Source organism: Amphiprion ocellaris, chromosome 18, assembly GCF_022539595.1.
Source record: "Amphiprion ocellaris isolate individual 3 ecotype Okinawa chromosome 18, ASM2253959v1, whole genome shotgun sequence".
Lineage (NCBI taxonomy): Eukaryota > Metazoa > Chordata > Actinopteri > Pomacentridae > Amphiprion > Amphiprion ocellaris.
The window spans coordinates 3,141,783-3,165,035 of NC_072783.1; the positions used below are offsets into that span (position 1 = coordinate 3,141,783).

Here is a 23,253-nt window from a genome sequence, read left to right on the forward strand (position 1 = left end):
CTCCGGTCTGGAATCTGAGATACTGGAGTTCCAGGGTTTTTTTTCTCCTTAAAGAGCTCAACATGTTTTCCGAGAAAGCAGCGATGCTGCATTCAGGTACCAACTAAAAGCTCGGGATTCCCAGTTGTCTGTCGTGGATGGAAATGATGTGTGATTTTCTGCAGCAAAGAAAAAATAATTACTGTGTTTAAAATGTCCACAGAGGAAAATATTACAAAAGATTATTTTTATTTTTATTCACTTACTTATTTGGTCATTTATGTATTTAATTTTTCCTGTCGTGATGCGTTTGTGAATGAAACACAAGAGAATAGATAAGATAAGATAAGATAAAGTTCTTTATTTCTCCCCACTCCAGGGGAAATTTACATTGTTACAGCAGTTTTATTTACAATATATACAAGGGTGGCAAAATTTTTAACAGAAAAAATAAAAATAAAAATAAATGATGGGAAATGTGGTTTGTACGGTAAAATAAAAGTTAAATTAGCAATAAATGTAAGTTTTTAACATTTGTTATTACTTTTACTTGCATGGAGTATTTCTACATTGCGTTTTTCCTACAGTTAAGTCAAGGATCTGAATATTTTTCCATTAATGTTGTGTCACATCCTGAGAAAAATGCCAAAATATCTCTGAAAAAAAAGCATCAAAACATCTAAACTTTCAATACTTGGCATTAGAACTACAACAGAAGGTTTCTTTGCCTGACAAGCTGTGAAACGCTGCTGACTTTAAAACCAAAGCACTTGATTTTTAGGGAAACATTTGAAGGTAACACAACATTAAGGAGTCTATCTGAGAGGCATAAACTGGATTTTAAAGTTTAAATGCATCCACTTTTTACTATATATCTAACTTGGAATGGTTTAATCTGAAATAAAATGCTTTATACTTTACTGTTGTATTTAACTAATAAAGGTTTAAGGCCCAGTTTTCATTTTTATCTCTTGTTGTTGCTGCACTTTTCTATGATTTTCAGCAATAAAATCAATGTAAAAATAGTTCATAATGAGTAAATGTTGTAGAAGTACAGACATTACTCTGCACCTGTGAGGCTTATATTATTATATCTCAGAATTAAATGTTTATTATGAATAAATACATGAATCTGGCAGGTTGTGTTATGAATATCTGGGGCAAAAAGAAGAAAAAGGAAGTTGATTTCACCCAAAACACTACTTCCTGTACAGGTACTTACAGTCTTAAAGGTTTATTTCACCCAAATGATGCTTTCCAACTACTTTTCTGTTCTCAAATAGTATTTTCTAACTAATAAATCTCAATTTAAAGCTTTAATCTACCCTAAATACAATTTTTTGTCTCATAACTTATAGTTTTAACGGTTTATTTCTCTCAAAATACACCTACCTGTTCAAATATGTGTAGTTTGAAAGGTTTAGTTCACCCAAACAGTTTTGTCAACCAACAAAATGTGGTATCAAAAGCTTTTTCTACCCAAAGTACCAGTTTCTGTCCAAGAACTTGTAGTTTTAAAGGATTGTTCCACACAAAATACTACTTTCTGTCCAAGTACTTATTATTTAAAGGTTGATTTCACCCAAAATACCGCTTCCTGTTTTAGTCACAAGTGGCTTTAAATCTGTCCAAAACGGCAAAAAATTTGCCTAAAATGATTTAGACAGAGATAATATGGATAAATACATGAATCTGGCAGGTTGTGTCATGAATATTTGGGGCAAACAGAAGAAAAAACAAAGTTCTGCAGCACAAGTATATGTTAACTTTTGAACTTTTGTCTAATCTTTGGTTATTTTTGTGACATATTGGGTGATTTCACCTCTTCTGACCTCAAAAACAGGAAACCATCTAAGTGTTTTACTGCAGATTTGAACATTTGAAGAGAAAAAAAACAGTGGAAATCTCTTGGTTAAATCTCTGCAACTCTTGTTTTTAAATACAAACTCTGAATTAGTAAAGTAAGTGACAGTTAGGTAGTTGTAGAGGTGTAAAAGAGATTAAATAATAGTTTAAACAGTTGAAGTTGAACGCGGGTAAACATGGAAATACCCAAGAGAAAAGTATGTCAGAACTGCACTCATAAAATCAGCCTCTGCAGACTAAACAATAGGTGGAAAATCAGATCTTTACTCATCAATAAACATGTTTTGTTCAGGAGTTCTTTGGTTTGTTTTTTTCCTAGAAAAGTCTTTTCACAGTAAAAGTGTTTCTAAGGAACAGCCTGAACTCGTGTAGATTCTCTATTTGGCCACATGGAGGAGCACAGTTCTGATTTTGTTGTTGAACCTTTAATAATTTATTTTCCATGTATCAAAAATGCAGTAAAAGTAGAACAATCAGTAGATTTTCTGCTGTCTGCTTGTGTTCTAGTATTATTATAAGGCATAAAAAGCAACACTGGAATGCAAAAATAGTCATTTATAAGCAAAAAGGTCCTGCTTTCAAAAGGTTTACTGTATTATAAGCCTGTAATCAGCAAAACACACTTTAGCATAGATGTACTCAATGTACCAAATTACTAATTTTACGCATTTATGTTTATTTATTGTATTATTATGGATGATTTTATGTAGTTTTAATATCATTTTTTAAATGTTGACACACATATGTGACCAAGTAAAGCAATAAGAAGTCAGTACTTGTTAAATAAATGCTGTACAATGGATTAAAAAGTACAAAAAAAGTACAATATTACGCTGTGAAATTTAAGAAAAGTCATTATTTTTGAGCAGTATTTCCACCACTGGTCATTATTGGTGTTTGTTTGTTTGTTTGTTTGTGTTTTTTTGCACAGTTTTTAACATAACGAAGCTATAAAACTTGTGTGAGGGCACCTGAAGGCATCGTCACGTGTCTCCCAGTGTGACTGACCATCCAGAGGTTCACAGCTGGTTTACATTAACGTGTTTAAATAGAAGCTGTACAGTGTGGAGCTGCTATGAGCTGCCACTAGGGGGCGCTGCAGGCTTTAATATAAAGTCACTATCATAGAGACTGGCCTCAATATGACGATTTAGTCTCAAAACAGGATTATTTTACTCAAAAATGTCTTTTTCAGTTGATCTCTAGAGACATTTAAACACAGATGACATAACAACAGATGAAAATGCAAACTACAAAGTGAAAGTACTCAGTAATGATAGAAGAAGTCAGATACTTTGGTAATTAGAGACTGAATAAAGTTAGAAGACATAAAGAAACAGATTCTGAAGGCAGAACAACAACTGCAGCTTCAGGACTACAGTTGTAAGACTCTAGTTTGACACAACAGCGCCACCTACTGAACTGGATAGTAGATAAAGAGTATAAAGTATGGTTTTAAAAGTGAATTTGATTCAAAAATAGGACTTTCTGCCCAATTACTTATAGTTTTAAAGGTTTATTCTACACAAAATACTACTTTCTTCACAAGTACTTAGAGTTTTAAAGGTTTATTCCACCCAAATATGACTTTCTAACTTAACAAAATTTGGTTTAAAATGTTGATTTCACCCAAAATACTACTTTTTGACCATGTACTTAGAGTTTCAAAGGTTTACTTTAACCCAAATACTACTTTTTGTTCAAGGACTTGGAATTTTAAAAGGTTATTCTACCCAAATATTACTTTCTACTGAACAAAAATTGGTTTAAAATATTCACTTCACCCAAAATATTACCTTCTACTTGTAATTTTAAAGGTTTATTCCATCCAAATGACACTTGCTAATGAACAAAAAGGAGTTGAAAAGGTTTATCCTGCCCAAAACAGTATTTTTTGTTCAAGTATTTATTGTTTTAAATTTTGATTTCACCCAAAATACAATTTTCTGTTTAAACACTTGTAGTTTTCTTTACCCAAAACAATAGTTTCTGTTCATGTACTTGTAGTTCTAAAGGTTTATTCTGCCCAAATTACTACTTTTGTCCACGCACTTATCATTTCAAGGTTGATTTCACCCAAAATACGACTTTCTGTTCAAGTATTTGTCGATTTAAAGGTTGATTTCACACAAAATACTACTTCCTGTTTAAGTACCAAATTACCTGAAATCTGTCCAAAATGACAAAAGTTTGTCCAAAATAACTCAGAAATTCTCCAAAATGATATAAACATGTCTAGAAGGATTTAAATATTGTCCAAAATTACTCAAAATGTGGTCCAAAATTAACCAGAAATCGGAAAAAAATTGACAAATAATCACTAATTGCTAATTCTATGTCATTCCAGACCATTTTTGACTCATTTAGACCAAATTTGACATCAATATGTACATTCCTTCTTGGTTTATTCCAACATTTGTTTAGGCTGTAAATGTAAAAAGTGGAGAAAACAGCAGAGAAAACTGGAAAATCTCTAAAAAATATAACAACGAAGGCAGCAAACGGACACATTAGAGAAGTTAAAACCAGCAACCAGAGACGTTTCTAACCAGAATGGGTTTATTGTAACAACATTTCAACGTTAGAAGCCCTTAAATTGTGTTTGTTCCTTCGAACACAGCTGACGTTAGAATCCACAGGCGTGAAAATCAGTGTTTCACAAACATTAGGTTCACATTAATGCATGAGAGGAAAACAAAAACAGAAGCAAAATTTGGCACATAAATGATCCAAAATTACAATTAATTCCAGTCTGACAGAACAAGTTTCAGGAATCAGTTGGTCTCTGGCAGTTTTTTCTCCTCAACGTAACCCTCATGTCGTCCTCTGGGTCAAATTGACCCATTTCAAAGTTTGAAAATGTGGAAAAAAAGAAATTTTCACAGTGAAAACTTCAACATTTTTGGGAAATTTTTGAACATTTTTTGGTGGAAAAAAGAAATGTTAAAAAAAAAAAGTTTAAGAACATTCAGAAAAAAAAATCAACCAAAATCCAGCGAATTTTGCTGCTTTTACTGATATATATGTAATCACTTTAGATAATTTTAGGAGTTTTTTCTGGAGATTTTTATTCATGTTTTAAAAATATTTACAATTTTTATTTAGTTTTTTAGTTTTTTTACATTTTTATTTCTCGCAAATTTTTATTTTATTTATTTATTTTTTTTTTTAAATAAAACTTTTAAAGGAAAATTGCACCAATTTTTTTGGAATTTTCTTCCTGAAGATTTTATACATTTTTATAAATTTGGGAATTTTTTATTTATTTATTTATTTTTTTGCTGTATTTTTGGATTTTTTTCGGACAAGGGAACAATATGTTTTTGGTGCCTGTAAATGAGGACAACAGGAGGGTTAAAGGATGAGAAAGACAAACTAGTGGACTGGATGTTGGAGCTGAAATTATCAAAACTTCGTCTTTTCTAAAGCACAGACATAAATGTAAACCCCCTTCTGGATCAAACACCTTTAGTGGTCGGACATGACGGCAGAATTAACTTTAAATGAGCCAAACTCCTCCTCAGTGTTTAACTTCATGAAAGAAGCAGCTTCTGTGATGAAAGTCTACAGTAAAACACAGGACATGGTCTGGAATCACAAACACAAAAACTACAGTGCAACACATTTAAACATCAACTATCAGAGGTTTTAAGAGTCTTTCTTCACGTTAAAGAGGCAAAAGTGGCTTCACGATCAGTCTGTCAGCAGATTAAATGTAGATAATCGTGATATTTGGATGGAAAAAGCAACAAAATGACGTCTATTTTACACGTGTGACGCTTCAAGAAAACCGAGTGGTTCAGGTGTAAAACACACTTTGGTCCAGGGCAGGAAATCCCTGCTTCGAATACCGCGTTTCTTCCAGTTTTCTGCCTTAAAATAAAGGCAGAAATGCTTCAAAGCAAACAGATCCATTAGTATCTTTTATTTGCTTTAACAGCTTAAGAAAATTAATTTTGGTCACGTTTTGAGACATTTTGGACCATTTTTAAACCTATTTCAGACAAATTTAAAGTCATTTAGGACACGTTTACATCATTTTGGATATTTTTTTTATATTGTAAATTATTTTGCTGCTTCTTTGGATAAATTTGGAGCAATCCTGGACAATTTCTGATTCATTTCAGACAAATTTTGAGCATTGTGGAGAAATTTCAATGACTGCGAGCAGCTTTTTAAAAATAATTCTGTGCATTTTATGGACAGGTTGATGTTACTTTGGCCAATTTCGTCTCATTTTGGGAAAGGTTTGAGGCTTTTGAACATTTTTTTTTAGTATTATGACAGGTTTAGGTCATCTTGGACAGTTTGGGTTTTTCAGTCATTTGGCCAAAGTTTTCTAATTTGGAAAAAAGTGTCATTTATGAAAACTAAAGAGCCACAACCAGTAAAAAATTCTTTATGGATAAATGTTTTCTCAAATAATTGATTGTTTATGCTGGTAACAAAGTGGTGAAAAATTGCCAGACAAACTGGAAAATGTCCAATAAATGGTCATATAGAACAATGAAAACTAGAAAATGTTTTTAAAAAATGACTAATCAGGCAAAAGTTCTTTTTCTGGTTGATTGTAGAAATTAACGGCAGGTTTATGCACGTTTTGCTTAGTTTTTTGGCATTTTCCCTTTATATTTTGACAGGATCATTAAAAAAAAGTCAAGAAATATGAGGAAAGAGAGCAGCAGAAGGCCAGCCTTTAAAGATGTGGCTCAATTATAACAGCATAAAAGCCACGTTTTTGAACCCCAACCACTCAGTCGACCCAAAATCAAACTATCTAAACGTGACAAAGGCAGTGCAGTGTTTACAGTAATCCTGTCTCTGTACGCATCTATACATGTGGTTTCTGCAGAATGTGCAGCTTTTAAAGAAAAGCATGAAAACATTAGGATTTTAACTTTTACCCTCAAACAATCCACCTCCTGGGAGCAGTTTGCTCTGGGACGGCTTCCTCTCATTAGTCAGACGTTTTAAAGCAACAAACAGCACATGAGGTAAGAGCAGACATGAAGGGAAGGTCAGGTTACACTGATGTTCAAATCAGTCGCTGTGTTTGCAAATAAATGCCAACTGAAGCAGTCACGAGCTGTGTTTCCATCAAATGATCAAACACATTTATGGCAAACTTTTGAAATGTTGCAAAAAACATCTAAAAGAAAATGCAAATTGGACTCGTTTTCCATTAATCATTGGAGCTAACAAATGAGGCTGCAGGTGGCAGTATGTTGCACAAAGACAGCAATCACAAACGCATTTAAAACCAGAAAGGTGACCCAAAATGACCCAGACTTTGTCTAAAAGGACTCAGAATTTGTCCAGAATAGCAATACTTTGCCTCAAAACTACGCAAAAAATAGTCCAAAATGACAGAATGGTTGCCTAAATAACTGAAAATCTATCTGAAATGGCTCAAATTTTGTGCAAAATTTACTCAAAATCTGCTTAAAGTGACAGATATTGTCCAAAATGTCTTGAAAAATCACTCAAAAGTGTCCAAAGTGAGATAAGATCTGCCCAAAATGATTTAAAATTTGTTTCAAATATCAAAATCTTCTCCAAATTGACTCAAAAAAATGTCAAAAATAACAGAATTGTCCTAAATGACCAATAATCTGGCTAAAACGGCTCAAATTTTGCCAAAATTAATTTAAAATTTGCCCAGAGTGACTAAATCTTTGTCCAAAATTACCCCATTATATGTTCATAATGACTCAAAATGTCCAAAATGACAGAAAATCATCCAAAATGTCTTGAAATTTGTCCAATAAAAGAACCAAATTGTGTCTAAAATGAGTCTAAAATTATTTGAAATGTGTCCAAAACAACAAAACCTTAACAAAAATGACTCAAAAACATGAGATAAACGTGTCTTTAATGACACAGCTTATTTTTCAAATGCTGCCAATTCTATAGACTTTCTTCTAATGCAATCCTTCAAATTGTGCATAAAAATCCTTAATGGAAACACAGCTGGTGAGTCATTTACTGTAGCTACAAACAGTCCAGTGCAAAGGTCTGTGGTTTACATGATGAGCAGCACTGGGAGGGTTCAACGCTGAAGCCTTCATCAGGTCGGTGATTCTAGGAACACGATTATTTCCAAAGGCAGCTTCAGATCTGCATATTATTAGTGGAAAACATCCCTTTGTCATCAGTGCATTAGTATTTATTCCCTTTTAGTTCCTATGCTGCTGGTTGCAGTTCAAAACAGACACTATTTTAAAGGAATGGTTCAACATTCTGGTGGAGGCGGTTAGCCTAGCTTGGCATAAAGGCTGTAGAGCCGAGGGAAACGGCTAGTCTGGAAAACACACCTCTAATACTCACTAGTTCACACATTTCTCTGCCATAGGAACGAAATCAGACAAGGTTCCCAGTCAGGATTATTTCTAGGTAAACAACAGGTGCTAACAGAGACTACACTGGCCAAGTTTTGGAGAATCTTCTCTGTAAAGAAAGCAAAATCTAAATTTATCCAAAAATCTAAACAGCAAATGGGTCAAACTAGAGCTTGAGTAACAAATCAGTTGGTCAATATTGTTGTTTGATATCGGATACATCGAATATAATGCAGAAAAAGACACTAAAAGGTCATTTAGAAATAGTGTCATTGCATAGCTTGTCCAGCAGGGCGGCTCTGATTCCATTATATCCAAGATTTAGCTGTCTGCAGCACATGTAGCAGAGCAGTCAGTGGTGCTGAGTCAAATGGTGTCTTCATGGGGAACTGATAACTAGTACGTGGAATACATCCTGTAAATATTACTCAAACATACATATGATATATATAAAATACTGGCCAATAAAACAATATTAAGATTGAAGATGTTTTTACCTTCTCAAAATCAGCATTGGCTCCAAAAATCCACAACCAGTTGGGTGCTGAATCAAACATCTCTGCTCATATACAGGTCACATTTCATATAGTTAGTGTTAGAAGTGCTTTTCCAATCCCCTCCTTCCAGTCTTTATGCTAAGCTAAGCTAATTTCGATCCTCTCATCTCACTTTCAGCATAATTACCTAACCGTCAAATCATTTCTTCAACAATGCAAAAATCAACAAGTGCTTCTATGTCAAGGACTCACTTCATAGTTTCAACAAACAAACAAACATTATGGCACTTTTCCACCAGCACCTACTCAGCTTGACTCTACTCGGTTTGTGAGGTTTTCCATTAGGTAGGTAGGGTAGGGTAGGTAGGGTACTATTTTAGTACCTACTCGGCCGGGGTTCCCAGCGAGCTGATAACGTGACGTCTACAGAGTGCAGGCCACTGACTGGACAGGGAGTGACGACACACGAGAGCGACTCCTTCATGAAACCAAACCCGCCATTTAAAAAAAAAAAACTGGCAATAGCGACGGTGAACATTGCTCTTCATGGAACTTGGAAAAATTTGAATATGACCCAGCAGCAGGTATACCGTCGTTCTCCATTGATGTGTTGCGTTTGTGTCGCACACAAATGACGTTAAGGGACTTCTGGGCTGCCGTGCTACGACGACTCCACCCACGATCAGGTGGTACTCGATTGTAACGGAAAACCACCTAAATCGATTCAAGTCAAGTCGAGCCGAGTAGGTGCCAGTGGAAAAGTGCCTTTAATAAACCCCCTCTGACGAATGTTTGGCCCCCGTACGGCTGTTTTTAGCTACCGGTCAAAAGTCTACGTAGCCAATGCAATAACTTAAATGAAGTGCGGTCTACTCCTCTCTAGTCACCCTCCATAGCTACTCAGGAGGTCGTATTAAAATGTGCTGAGTCCGAGTCGGTCTCCTCTTCCCAAACGCTCTAAATCCGTAGATGTATCATTGTTTTTGTTGTCTAGTACTGGGACTTGGACCACGTTCATGGCTTCTCGATGTTGGTCACCTCTACTGATGGCACAATTTAACACGACCGTGAGCGCAGTACAGACGAGTTACTCGACCTTTTGTCCTTTCTCCTTGGACGATCCTTTGAGGTAGCTGTTGTAGAAGAACGAGGCGAACAGGACCAGGTAGCTGAGGTACATTAAGGAGCCCCACGTGATGTTGTGCAGGTTGGACGGACAGCGGACCTCGTGCATCCAGCGGTACACCAGCCCCACCACGGCGAGGCCCATCACCATCTGCAAGATCTGGGTGGCCGTGATGATCATGGCGAAGGGACGAGGCACCCGGAGGCCGGCGGCCCGGGCGGCGTAGTACGTGTACATGAGCGAGTGGACCAGGTAGTTCATGGTCATGAACCAGCCACCGCCCGCCACCTGGTCCTTGTAGGAGTACCAGGAGTAGAGCAGCACGGTGATGTGGTGGTACCAGTGCAGGAAGATGAGGCGCTGCTTCCTCAGGACGATGAACACCGTGTCTCCTGGGACAGACAGCAGACAGGAAGTTATTTACACACGGACGCTGATGGGGCTTGTTCTTGAGGACTCCATGTAAGTTGTTTGAAATGTGTAGACGTGGGCTTTGTACAAAACAGCGTTAAAGGGACATGTGTAGGGAAATTATGTGTAATGTAGACAGGGATATGTGCAATACTGATTAAGAGAAATGTGCAATATTATCATGTGCAATAGTGACAATGGGAAATGTGCAATAGAATGTAATAGTGTCAGAGGGATACATGTAGAGCAGGGGTCAAAACCAGCCCACCAGAAGATCCAATCCAGCCCGTGGGACGACTTTGTAAAGTATAAAAATTCCAGAGAAGATATTAACCCTCCGTTTGTCCTCATTTACGGGCACCAAAAAATACTGTTTCCTTGTCTGAAAAAAATCTAAAAATTCAGCAAAAAAATTCCCCAAACTTCAAAAAATTTGCTAAACCTTCAGGAAGAAAATTCCAATACTTCCTTAAAAGTTTCCCTTAAAAGTTTTATTTTTTAAAAAATTCCCCAAAATTGGCAAGAAAATTCTTGGAAATATTTTCAAAAAATGAGTAAAAATCTTCCCAAAAATCCTAAAAGTATCTAAAGTGATTCCATATATATCAGTAAAAATTCTAATATTTTCTTTAAGAACATTCACATAAAAATCAACCAAAATCCAGCAAAATTCACTGGATTTTGGTTGATTTTTTTGTGAATGTTCTTATAAAAACATTTTTTTCCACCAAAAAATGTTTAAAAAATTCAGAAAAATGTTGAAAATGTTGACATCAGAAGTTTCACTGTGAAAATCTTTTTTTTCCCCCCACATTTTCAAACTTTAAAACGGGTCAATTTGACCTGCAGGACAACACGAGGGTTAACTGCAAATTGTAAATTAGTAAAACTAAAAATTTTAAATAATTTCTAGACCATGACAAGTTGTTTTGATCATCAAGTAAAATACTAGATTGTTTATTGTTCTTTTGTCATTTTGAGTCTCATTTTTGGGATATTTTGTCTCGTTTTTGTTGTTTTTGTCTTCACTTTTGTCATTTGTCTCATGTTTTTGTCATTTTGTTTCTCGTTTTTTGTCGTTTTGTGTTTCCTTTTTGTCTCACTTGTGTTTTTTGTCTTATATTTGTCATTTTGTGTTTTGCTTTATTCGATGTTTTGTATCGTTTTTGTCGTTTTGTTTTTTTTTGTCTCGCTTTTGTTGTTACTCTACTTTTTGGTTGTTTCTTGCTTTTGTCATTTTTGGTCTTGTTTGTGGCAGTTGTGTAATTTCTTTTCCGTCTGTCCATTTTTGTCGCTTTGTAATGTTTTTGTCTCATTTTTTGTCTCTTTTTGGTTGTTTTTTTGTCTTTTTTTGGTCGGTTTTTTCATAAAGTAAAATCCTAGATGATTCAGATCCAGATAGCTGTGACTAAACGTTGTGTTCCTTTGTAGACACTCTGTGATCTGGAAGTTGTAATGTGGAAATGATAAACTGAGGCTGAATGTTGGTGAAATTGAACGTATTTTTCTTAAGAAATTTCAGGTTGTTGCTGTTGGATTTATTCCCAGTTATTACCAACAGGAGCCACACCTATTAAACTAAAACCCAGGTAGTGATGAACCAGGATTACTCTTTATTTCTGCTTTAAACAGCTCAGATTACATTGTGTTCCTTCATAATGAGGTTCGGTTCAGTCTGTATCCTGTGGTATATCATTGGTCTGAGCAGCAGGAAGGTGAAAACGTCCTTCCTGGCTGCCATCAATCAGCACTAATGGAATTTTCTTGCCACCTCAGCATCCGACTCCATTTCCCAGAACGATTTCTTTCCGACGGAGACGAGATTACATGGAGACAGAATCATCGTCCAGAGGAGCAGCTCTTAAGATAATTGTCTGCTGATACGTTTACTGGAAAGTTTAGAGGTTCAAACAGTGACATGATTTGGTCACTGAAGGTTAACGTTTGGTTCAGAGTAAAACCCTGTTTCAGCTGCATCCCTACCTGGAGATACAAATATCATCTGGATGGTGAGTTCTCAGACTGTTCAGATCATGTTTTTATTCCCATTTTTACTCCACTACTCAACAGGCAGCAGTTTAATCTGAACTACTCGTGTTCGACCACATATTTAATCTATATTGTTGATCTGTTTTGTTCTACTGGCATATTTTATCTGCTTTTCAGGGAAAAAGGGGTTGAAAGGTTGAAGTTACACGGATTAATTCCACATTTCAACAGCATTTAAATAGCTCTATTTTCATGTGTATAGGATCTGCTACACATTTATTTTTTTAACAGTCAACATGTAAATAATACTTGCATTCTGTAACTTTAATCTGTAAAATAACAGGTCAGAAAATTATTTAACATTTTTCAATCTGTAATATATGGAATACTTTCCAACAGAAAATATCTGTAAAATAGCATCATTTTTTGAGGACAATTTCACGATTTGTAAAAATATTGACCGTTTTTAATGAAGATTATTTGCAATTTACTCCTGTTTTTACAGTCAACATGTAAGTTATACCTTTATTAAACTTAATTTTACAAAATATTATCTGTAATTAAAAAAAACTGGGAAAATCTGGAAGGTAACTTCTTGTATATATGTGTGTGTGTGTGTGTGTGTGTGTGTGTGTGTGTGTGTGTGTGTGTGTGTGTGTGTGTGTGTGTGTGTGTGTGTGTGTGTGTATATATATATATAAAGAGGAAATGGCTATTTGTAAAACACAGATTTTTAAATGTTGACAGTATTTACAGTTTTTTTCTGTTTTTACATGTAAATTTACACTTTTTTCTGTGATTACACCAGTTATTATCTCTAATTTATCAGGGAAAGTCTGCAAAAAAACAACAACATTTCAATAGCATTTAGCACCTCTATTTCCATATGTATGGAAGTGTAAGTGGAACCTCAAAAAATTTTAAAAACTTCCAATTTTCTACCAAAGTGAGTCCATATTTTTTCTTGCCGACCTCCGAACCAGTAACATTTCAGTAGCCGCTGTGCCTCTTTAATAACTGTATATGTGGATATTTAGGTCTTAATGAGCAGAAACTAGAAGAATCCTCACCCAGCTCCGGAGCTTTGCTGAGGACGAAGGCGTAGGCCCAGAACTTGGTGACGGGGGCGCTGTAGAAGCTGTTGTCACACACCGACTGTCTGAAGCCGCTGTTTGCCAGGACATGCAGCATGTAGAGTCCCGTCCTGAACGCCCCAATGATGCTGCACAGGAAACACAACCAACAGCAAACAGTTCAGCACAAACATTTTCACTGTTTCCAAACAACAACTCAAAGGATTTCTGAATTTTCAGCAGAATAACCCAAAACTGACCCTCAAAAACACAAAATTATAGTGGATCTGTAGTTTCTTGTAATAAATTATGCAGTTCTACATGTCTAGGATGCCTATTATGCTTAAGATTTTATGGCAGAATATAATATTTTTCACATATTATCAATAATTCAAAAGGATTACTTGCCAATACACAATTAATAAGGATTTACTAAAGCCAATGTGCTAGACAAAGGTAACAACATAATAATAATAAGGTTTATTTATAGGGTTCTTTTGAAAATTAAGGTTACAAAGGCCACAAAATAAAACAGACAAGTCATGAAATCAACATGTATAAAACGAACATGGTGTTAAAGAGACAGCAGATGACGGTTTCCACCACAGAACATTGATAAATAAAATAACAGAAAAAAAATCTAACAAAAACAAGAAAGGCTCTTCAATTAGTAAGTAAGATACAGTCATGGAAAAAATGATTAGTTCTCCCTCGTTTTCTTCAATTTCTTGTTAATTTTAATGCCTGGTACAACTAAAGGTAAATTTGCTTGGTCAAATACAGTAACAACAAAAATAGCTGATAAGAGTTTAAGAGTTGATATCAGACATTTTCCATGATTTTCTTGGTTAAAACCAAAATCCCTTCAGTTCTTCCATCAGTAGCTATAGCATTGTTCTGCCAAAAACAGTGCTTTTAGGATTCCATGATTTCTTTTCTGTCTGTTTTAGTCACATGATCCACACAGGAGTTAGTACTGATTCATAACCATTGTTTCTGATGACTGCATCCATGCGTCTTGGATGTTCTCCACCAGCTTCTGACATTGTTCTGCTGTCACAGCAGCCCATTCCTGTTGCACTAATTCTAACTAATCTGCTTTGTTTTTGGGCTTGTGGTTCTCCATTTAGTGTTTGATGATTTTCCACAGGTTTTCAGTTGGATTTAGATCTGGTGATTGAGCAGCCAAGGCATGGTTCCAATGTTCTGGTTCTCCATCCAGGCTTTAACTGATCTTGTCTTGTTGGAAAATCCAGTCACTGGAGGCAGGAAAGAGTTTTCCAGCTGATGGAAGAAGACTGTTTTCAAGAGTAGCCCCAGACATGACCTGGTTCATTGGTCCTGTTCCACCCAGACTGAAACTACCCCAGATGGTCACTGATCCACCCCCATGTTTTACTGTAGGGGCAGACAGTCTGGTTTGTAGCTTCTCCAGGCTTCCTACTAACCAGTAAGTTGTCTGGAGTGGACATCAACTGAAAACTGGATTCATCCCTGAAGAGAACCTTAGTCCAATCATCAACAGTCCAATCCCTGTGATCCCAGCAAAGAGTAACCAGCTTTCCTCTGCCTTTCCTTGATGAAGGGCTTCTTCCTGTCCTGTGGGACTTCAGACCAGCTTCAACAAGTCACTTTCCAACTGTCTTTGCCCAACAAGTCCCATTTCTCCACAGTGTCCACTCATTTTTAAGGTTCCTGAAGGTCTGATGACGATTCCTGACAGGAATGGATGAGTGACGGTCATCTGGTGGTAGAAAGATGTTTCCTGACCAGCTAGCAGTTTGGTAGAACCATGTTGGGCTTGTTTTTTCTTGGTGGAATTAACGGCTGTCTTGGAGATCTTCAGTTTTTTCTCTACCTGTCTCTCACTCATGATGTCTGCCTTTGTAGCTTCACATAATTCTCTAGTTTTAGGCGTTATGTGAGAGCTGACAACTTCTGACTTGTGCTACGGCTTGAATGTCAGCAGGAAACCACTCTAGACCTTTACATGTGCTGCTGATGACATGAAATGGCCTCTTATAGACCCTGAAATACAATGAAGCTGAAGCATGTCAAACAGGAAATAAAGTATGGAATCAGCTACATTTTTGTTGTGTTCATTGTATTCTTTAGGTAATATGAGACAGTTTTAAGTGTTGTTTTGCTTTACATCACGCCATCAGGTTGAAATTATTAAATGTTGCTGCAACAGCATTCAGAGACAAATCTCGGCTTGTTTAGGTTAAAGCAACACCAGCTAGTGAGTCAGCAGTGTTGTGAAATCTTAAATCTGAGTTTAAATCAAACCTGCAGGAGCAAGTTGATGAGTTGATTCAACAAAAACGAACACGTGCATCATTCAATGTACAGCTTCTTTATAAGCCCCATAAACTAGGAGTGTCTCTGAAGGGTGATAGCTCCACGAGTGTTTACGGAGGAAGGAGGAACCGGCCACAAACGTTTCTCATAAAACTACAACTGAAGCAGAGCTTTGTTCAAATTTTACTACAACCACAAAGACTCGCCCCACTAATGTCAATAAACTCTCTCAAAGCTGCAATCACACTTCAGTGCAACCAAACTCTGAATTATTAAGTCTTCTGTAATCTGTAAAATAACACTTTTAAAAAAATATCTTAAAAATATTTGCCATTTTTAAATCAGCAATTAGGATTTAAAAAAAAAAAAAAAAAAGATATTTTTAGCACATTTTTAAAAAATTAACACAGAAATTAACACAATTTTACTGGTTATTACCTGTAATTTCACACAAATCTGAAAAATAACAGTAAATTGATTTTTAAAAACGGCTTAAAATGTAAGTTTTTTTGCAGAGTGCAGTAGAAACTTTAAAAATTAAAGTAAATAATACAAGCTTGACTAATGTAGAGCTACAGTTTTGATCTCACAAGAACATATATGAAAACCCAACAAATCCAAGTACAACCTGAATTCCCTTTGTTTGAGTGAATCGTTTCGTGTTTTAATACATTAAATTAATAAATGATCTCATTGATTGATTGAATTTCCTGTCTATTGACCAATCAGAGTGCGGCGTTGCTCACCTGAACACGGCGAGGCTGAGCGACCACAGCACCAACGGACGCCTCAGGTTCAGTTTGGGTCGTTCCCTCATGTAGTGCTGACCGAGGAAGACGAGTGCAGCATAAAGGCCACAGAACATGAAGGACTGCCTCCTGCACAGAAGGGAAAAAAGACTAAATTTACATAATTTATCACCTTAAAAGTACTTCTATCATACAGGGCATGAATAGAATAAAAGTCAAACAATGTAAAGCAACATTTCTGCAGTAAACACCTGCAGATGTTTTTATATTTAAGGCTCCTTCACACCATCTAACTTACAAAATACATTTATTTTTAACCAGGTAAATTCAAGGTTCTAGTTTCTGCTACTGCAGTTTGTTCCAGGTCTACCTATCAATCAATAAATTAATCAATCAAAGCTTCTTTATGTGAATGAACCACTTAGTACGTACTGACTTCCTGCATAGTAAGTAAAAGCACCAAAATAAAAGAATGTGACGAGTAAAATGTATGTAAAATAAATAAAAAATGAAGTGTTAAGGAAGAAAAGATTTATTGAAACCTACTAAAATAAGCAAATATTTAAATGAAACAATAAAACACAAGTTTAAAAGATGAAGACTTTCAAATTACAAATAACTAAATACGGAATAAATAGAATTAATAAAAGCTAGTACCAAAAGTAAATATGAATTTAAAATAATAGAACAAAAGCTAAAAGGAACTTAATTCTAAAATTACAAAACAAAATAAATAGATTCCAATAAAATTGCAATTTTAAAATAAAAAATAATAAAATATAATAATAATTTTGCAAAAAAGGAGATCACCATAGCACAATTAAAAAAAAATAATATAAAAGTCAAATCATGTTACTGAACAAATAGAACTAATAAAAGCTACTACGAAAAGTAAATATGAAATTAAAATAATAAAACATAAATTAAAAGAAATTAGATTTTTAAAATGCACAACAAAACACAGAATAAATATATTTCAATAAGTTTGTAATTGAAAAAAAATAACAATAATAATTTTTCAAAAAGAAAATCACCATGGCACAACAAAAAAAAAAAATACTAAAATTAATCTGTTTTAGGTTTTAGTCAAAATTTAAAAATATAAATATTTGCGATCAATTCTCACATTTTGCATTTTTCGCTTAAATGGTAGCCAATAATTTTTCTTTGCTGCAGCTAAAATGTTTTGAATTTCGCAGAAAACATAAAATATAAAACAAGAAGAGCAGAGCTGTGTAGGAAAAATATAAGACCCAACTGATTATTTAATAAAGAACAAATTAAAATTTGTTAAAATACAGAGATCATAATATTTTATGCAGTTTTACTAGATATTATCTGTGATTTAACCAATCTTTTACTTTCGACTTTTACTGTCAAACAACTGAAAATATCTGCAAATTTTGCTAATTAAATTAAAAATTACAACAAAAATGCAGTGTACAGGTGTCTTTAACTGTACATATAAATCATTTTTAGTGGCATATAGCACCCGTAAATAACAATAAATATAAATAATTTTATAATAATAATAATAATAATAATAATAATAATAATAATAATAATAATAATAATAATAATAATAATAATAATAATAAATAATTTATTTTTGGCTGATTATATAAAAACTTTTATAATGATAACATCCTCTAAACATAATAATTTTATTTATATGATTTAATTTTATTTTTAGTGACATATAGCACCCACAAATAACAATAAATCTAATCTTATAATAATATTAATATTATTAATAATAATAATAATAATAATAATAATAATAATAAATAAAGCAATGTATCATTAAAATAATTTCATTTTTCAAAAAAAAGCAGTGTGCAAGTATCTTTTATTGTAGATATAAACACATTTTAGTGACATAGCACCCACAAATTATATAATAAATATCATGTGATAAAAATAAATAATATTATATATTATAAAAATTAATAAATAATTGTATTTTTTGCTGATTATATTGAGAATTTAAACAAAAATGCAGTGCACAGGTGTTTTTTGAATGACATCCAGCACCTGCATACAAAAATAAATAATAATAATAATAATAATAATAATAATAATAATAATAATAACAATAATAATAATAATAATAAATAATATAATAACCAATAATCTTATTTTTGGCAGGGTACAGGTATCTTTCACTGTAAATATAAATACTTTTTTACTGACTTCTAGCCCCCACAAATAACAATAAATGTAAATAACCTGATAATAAATAATAATAATAAATAATTTAAGTATACGATACAAATATTATAATAAAAAATCCTTTAAACACAAATGCAGCGTGTAGATATCTTTTACTGACATCCAGCACCTGCAAATAACTAAAAGGGTGTGTTCATGTTTGTTTTGTTTGATTATAAGAAAATTTTCCTTCGTCATACTTTGAGCTCTGTAAGGTTACAATAGAAGAGGAAGAAGATGATGAAGATCCTCCAACAAACAGCTGTTCAAGCCTAACTCACCTCCAGATGTGGAGCTCTTACATAAGAAAGTTACACAATTAGGGTGAACGGACCAGACAGCTGCAATTAAAAACAAATACGACTCGATGTGACCGTCTGCTGGGATGTTTGTTTGCTCGACACGCGGAACCTGTCCAGGTCAAACTGGAAGTTTAAAGAAAAAAGCCTCCTGACTGCAGCCTCCTGGTTTATAATCGAAGCAAAGGATGATGGGAGATTAACTGCTGACAAAAACGACAACAAGATGAAAAAAGTCGACTGATGTCGATTTTTCTTGCATTAAATTGGATTTTTGTTACAATCCTTTTGGTCTTTATGTGTAAATAAAGCGACATAAAGCTGCTGATGTGTGTGAGGTCGTTGGAGAATACAGCAGATGACTAATCCTGATTGATGCAGTATCAGTAGATGCTCCTGCTGCCTGACCCACTTTAACCTACGGGGGGTTTCTGATCTCAGGTCACTTCTGTGGGACACAAAAATAGAGTTTATTGATGCACAAGCAGGAATTTCCTTCAGAATTCAGCTTTTTTTGTGCAACTGAATCATAATTTAGGGGTTAAAATGTCACAAAAAAAAAAAGCGAAAAACGCACAAAAATCTACTTAATTGTTGGCTTTGTCTGATCAACAGGCTGATAATTAGGTTTAAATAAGATAAAACATAAAAAAGCAGCAGATTTATGATACATTACACTGTAAAATTAAAATAATTTTGTTAAAATAAGTGAAAATTTGGCAGCTGTGACAATAATGGTAAATATCTGCAAAATAATAATATAAATGCAGTGTACAGGTATCTTTTACTGTAGATATGAAGAATTGTAGTGACATCTAGCACCCACAAATAATAATAAACATAAATAATCTGATAATAATAAATAATATAATGATAAATTATCTTATTTTTTGCTGATTATAGCAAAAAAATTTAACAAAAATACAGTGTACAGGTATCTTTTATTGTACATATACAGATTTTTAGTGAGATATAGCACCGACAAATAACAAGTATAAATAATTTTACAATAATATAATATAATATAATATAATATAATATAATATAATATAATATAATATAATATAATATAATATAATATAATATAATGCAGTAGAACAATGCAATTTAACTGTCATAAACTGCAAACAAAAAAAAAATCCTATTGTATTCTGGCGTTGGCTACGGTCCACAGTAGCCTGTATGAAGGTTCAATAAACCAGCAGAGAAGCAGATAAAGTCTCACTCATTCATCACAGAGGGTCGCTACAATATGTTGACCTGTTTTTACAACTTGACCCATGTTAGTCGGTGTTTCTTCCTGTTCCCAGTGTTTCATTCTATCTAATTTCACTTCCATGGAGACGCTTTCCTTTTCTTCCAAGCATCAGAAGAGTCTGACTTACACTGGGAGCCATAATGAAGGACAAAAAGTTAGTGAATGTAGCACAATCCAAGGTGGAGTACAACCAGAGAATGGAAACAAAGCTGTCTGATAGCGCCGTGACGACGTATTCATCCGCTCCAGAAGCCCTGTGCTATGTCCACCCTCTGTGGACTATTTACTGCCCCTGTAGCTGCTGTTTCCTGTAAAATAGTGTTTTTATGGGTTGGGCTGCCGTCTGCCTATCAGCAAACCGACATGGAAAGCATGAAATGGCCTCATAAAACTTGTAAGATGGGACTTGCGAAAGGGCAGAGGTAAATTCTTTCATATCTTAACAGCTTTTACTTTATATATCCAAATTAAAACCGCAACAAAAATGGATTTTCACCATATTGGACCTTTATTTCTGCAGGAAACACGTGTGCTGTCCCTTTAAGGAAGACGTGGAATCTGCAGCGAGTTATCAGCGACTGAATCAGAAGCTTTCATAACTCTGCAGTGACACGGACACAAAGACGGAAGCAGGTTTACCTGCAGGCAGCGGCTCAAAAGAGGAAGAAGAGATAATTAGTCTCTGCAGAACTTCACCTCAGAACGAGCTGCTGAGAGAAAATTAATAATCCGCCAACTGTGAGGCTTTACAGCAAAGTTATGGAGTTGCTGAGGAGAAGAAACCTTAAAAATTCTGCATTTTCACAAACGTTTAATCACTCTTTTACAACTCTGGATCATAAAATTACACAATTTTTTAATATTATCTTAAACATTTTCCTTGTTTTGTTAAATTATAGATCATATCTATGAAAATCACAGAAAATAATTCTTAATGTGCATGATGACTGCAAAATAAACACTGCTACATTAAAATTTTTACTCAAATAGTCACTTGTTCTTTTAGAATATTTACAAATATTTGTCAGAATTTTCAATTTTCAAACATGACAATATTCCACAGTTTTTAATTCATTTCTTCTGGCACCCTAACTGACAGATTTTTATGATTTACTTTAACTTTTTTAGAATTTTTTTTTTAAAAAAGAAAGAGATACTATTTTGTACTGGCTTTACTGTTTTCCAGTCAGGAAAAGCTTCACGGTTTTCTTGCTTTTCTGTTCAAAAATAAGTCCATCCATCCATCCATCCATTATCTATACACCACTTAATCCTCACTAGGGTCATGGGGGGACTGGAGTCTATCCCAGCTGACTCAGGTGAAGGCAGGGGACACCCTAGACAGGTAACAGTCTGTCACAGGGCTACATACAGAGACAAACAATCACTCTCACATTCACACCTACGGGCAATTTAGAATGATCAATTAACCTCAGCATATTTTTGGACTGTGGGAGGAAGCCGGAGTACCCGGAGAAAACCCACGCATGCACAGGGAGAACATGCAAACTCCATACAGAAAGATCCCGGGAAAGCCGGGACGTGAACCAGGGATCTTCTAGCTGCAAGGTGAAAGTGCTAACCACTACGCCCCTGTGCAGCCCCACATGAAGCTAATGTGCTGCTAATTAAGAAGCATGAAGCTAACATGCCCTGTTAGCTGCTAATTAAGACGCATGAAGCTAACATGCTACTAATTAAGTCACATGAAGCTAACATGCTACTAATTAAGAAACATGAAGCTAACACGTTCTGCTAACTGCTGCTAATTGAACCATCCCTGTCCACACAGAGCAGATGCACAGCTCCAGCAGCTCAGCTCACAGCATCCTCTAATAAAATTAACAAAAATTTCAATTAAATCCAATAAAATATGCTTCTTAAAACCAGTTTAATCTGTTTTTTGACACTTTTGTGTTGAGTATAAACCGAATTAAAAGTAAAAAAAGATGAAGCTGGCTGGACAAACACGGAGGAGATACAATGTAGAGACAGAAACGTGCTTCTAAAGTCGGAGTTTGTGGTTTAAATGATATTTTAAAGGGTTGATTTGTGCTCTAACTTCCTACCAGTTCTTCCTACCAGTTCTCCTGCATCCATTCCAGAGCCCGTCTCTCGTCGAACCGCCGCTCGAAGCCGTACTCCGCCAGCGGGGAGCTGCTCGGTTCGCTGTCGTTCATCTTCCTGCTCCTGAAGTTTCTGGAAGCGTCGATAAAAGCGGAGGAGTGAAAGTGTGGAGCTGCGGAGAGACTCCTGCTGCTTTAACCCGCAGATATGATCAGGTTTATCAGCGGGGAAAGTCCGGAGGATGCGCTGGAGCAGAGGTCCTTCTGACGGCCTGTAGACAGGAAGCTGCTGCTGACACACGAAGCGGTTCCGGTCTGGGCTTTCAGAATAAAACATCTAGGGCGGCAAGCGAGAGGCCCTTGTTGCATCTCTTTTCATTTAGTTTTTCACTTCACTCAGTTTTTTTAAACAATTATTATATTATATTATATTATATTATATTATATTATATTATATTATATTATATTATATTATATTATATTATATTATATTATATTATATTATATTATATTATATTATATTATATTATATGTTGATCATTAGAATTTCATTTTCCATCTAGTAGTTACCATTTTGTGTTTCTTGGCTGTTGTTTTGAATAATTTTGTCTTCATTTTATTTATACTTTGTTGTTGGTTTGTGTCTTTTTCTGCTTGTTTTGCATCTCTTTACTGTCATTCTGTATCTTGTAGTTGTTATTCTGTACACTTTTGTTGTTGTTTTAGATGTGTTTGTGTTTATTTGTGCCTGTTTGTTGTTGGTTTACATCTCTTTGCGTCTGTTTTGTCTTCATTTAACTGAACGTATCTTTCTTTTCATTTTGCTTCTTTGTTATATTATATTATATTATATTATATTATATCTGTACAATAGCCAGTATACCAATGAATATGTACAGTACTTTTTGCACTAAGAACAGGATTCTCTGTTCTATATGTAATATATTTAATTTAGACTAATTCTGAGCTTTAATAACTTCTCACTGATAATTTTCATCTCTAATAATCTAATCAAGCACAAACTAAATCTCTTAATTCATCGTGGACTCTTATTTTGAAGGCGGATGCGTCCATTTGCGACTCTCCTCGC

General features: G+C 34.6%; 1 protein-coding gene across 2 annotated transcripts; it reads right to left on the minus strand.

Annotated features, from left to right (window-relative positions):
* Positions 1 to 4,382: 4,382 nt before the first annotated feature.
* On the minus strand, positions 4,383 to 22,423 carry LOC111581330 (elongation of very long chain fatty acids protein 6-like). Of its 2 annotated transcripts, none has more exons than XM_023289472.3 (4): positions 22,180 to 22,423; positions 16,327 to 16,458; positions 13,277 to 13,428; positions 4,383 to 10,198 (listed from the first exon to the last, which is right to left on the minus strand). In XM_023289472.3, exons 1-4 carry the CDS (start codon positions 22,275 to 22,277, stop codon positions 9,768 to 9,770), a joined length of 813 nt encoding a protein of 270 aa, XP_023145240.1. In that variant the 5' UTR covers positions 22,278 to 22,423; the 3' UTR covers positions 4,383 to 9,767. The 2 variants fall into 2 exon arrangements, with proteins under 2 accessions (XP_023145240.1, XP_054860498.1); XM_055004523.1 differs by having other exon boundaries at positions 22,167 to 22,413.
* Between the last annotated feature and the right edge of the window lie 830 nt (positions 22,424 to 23,253).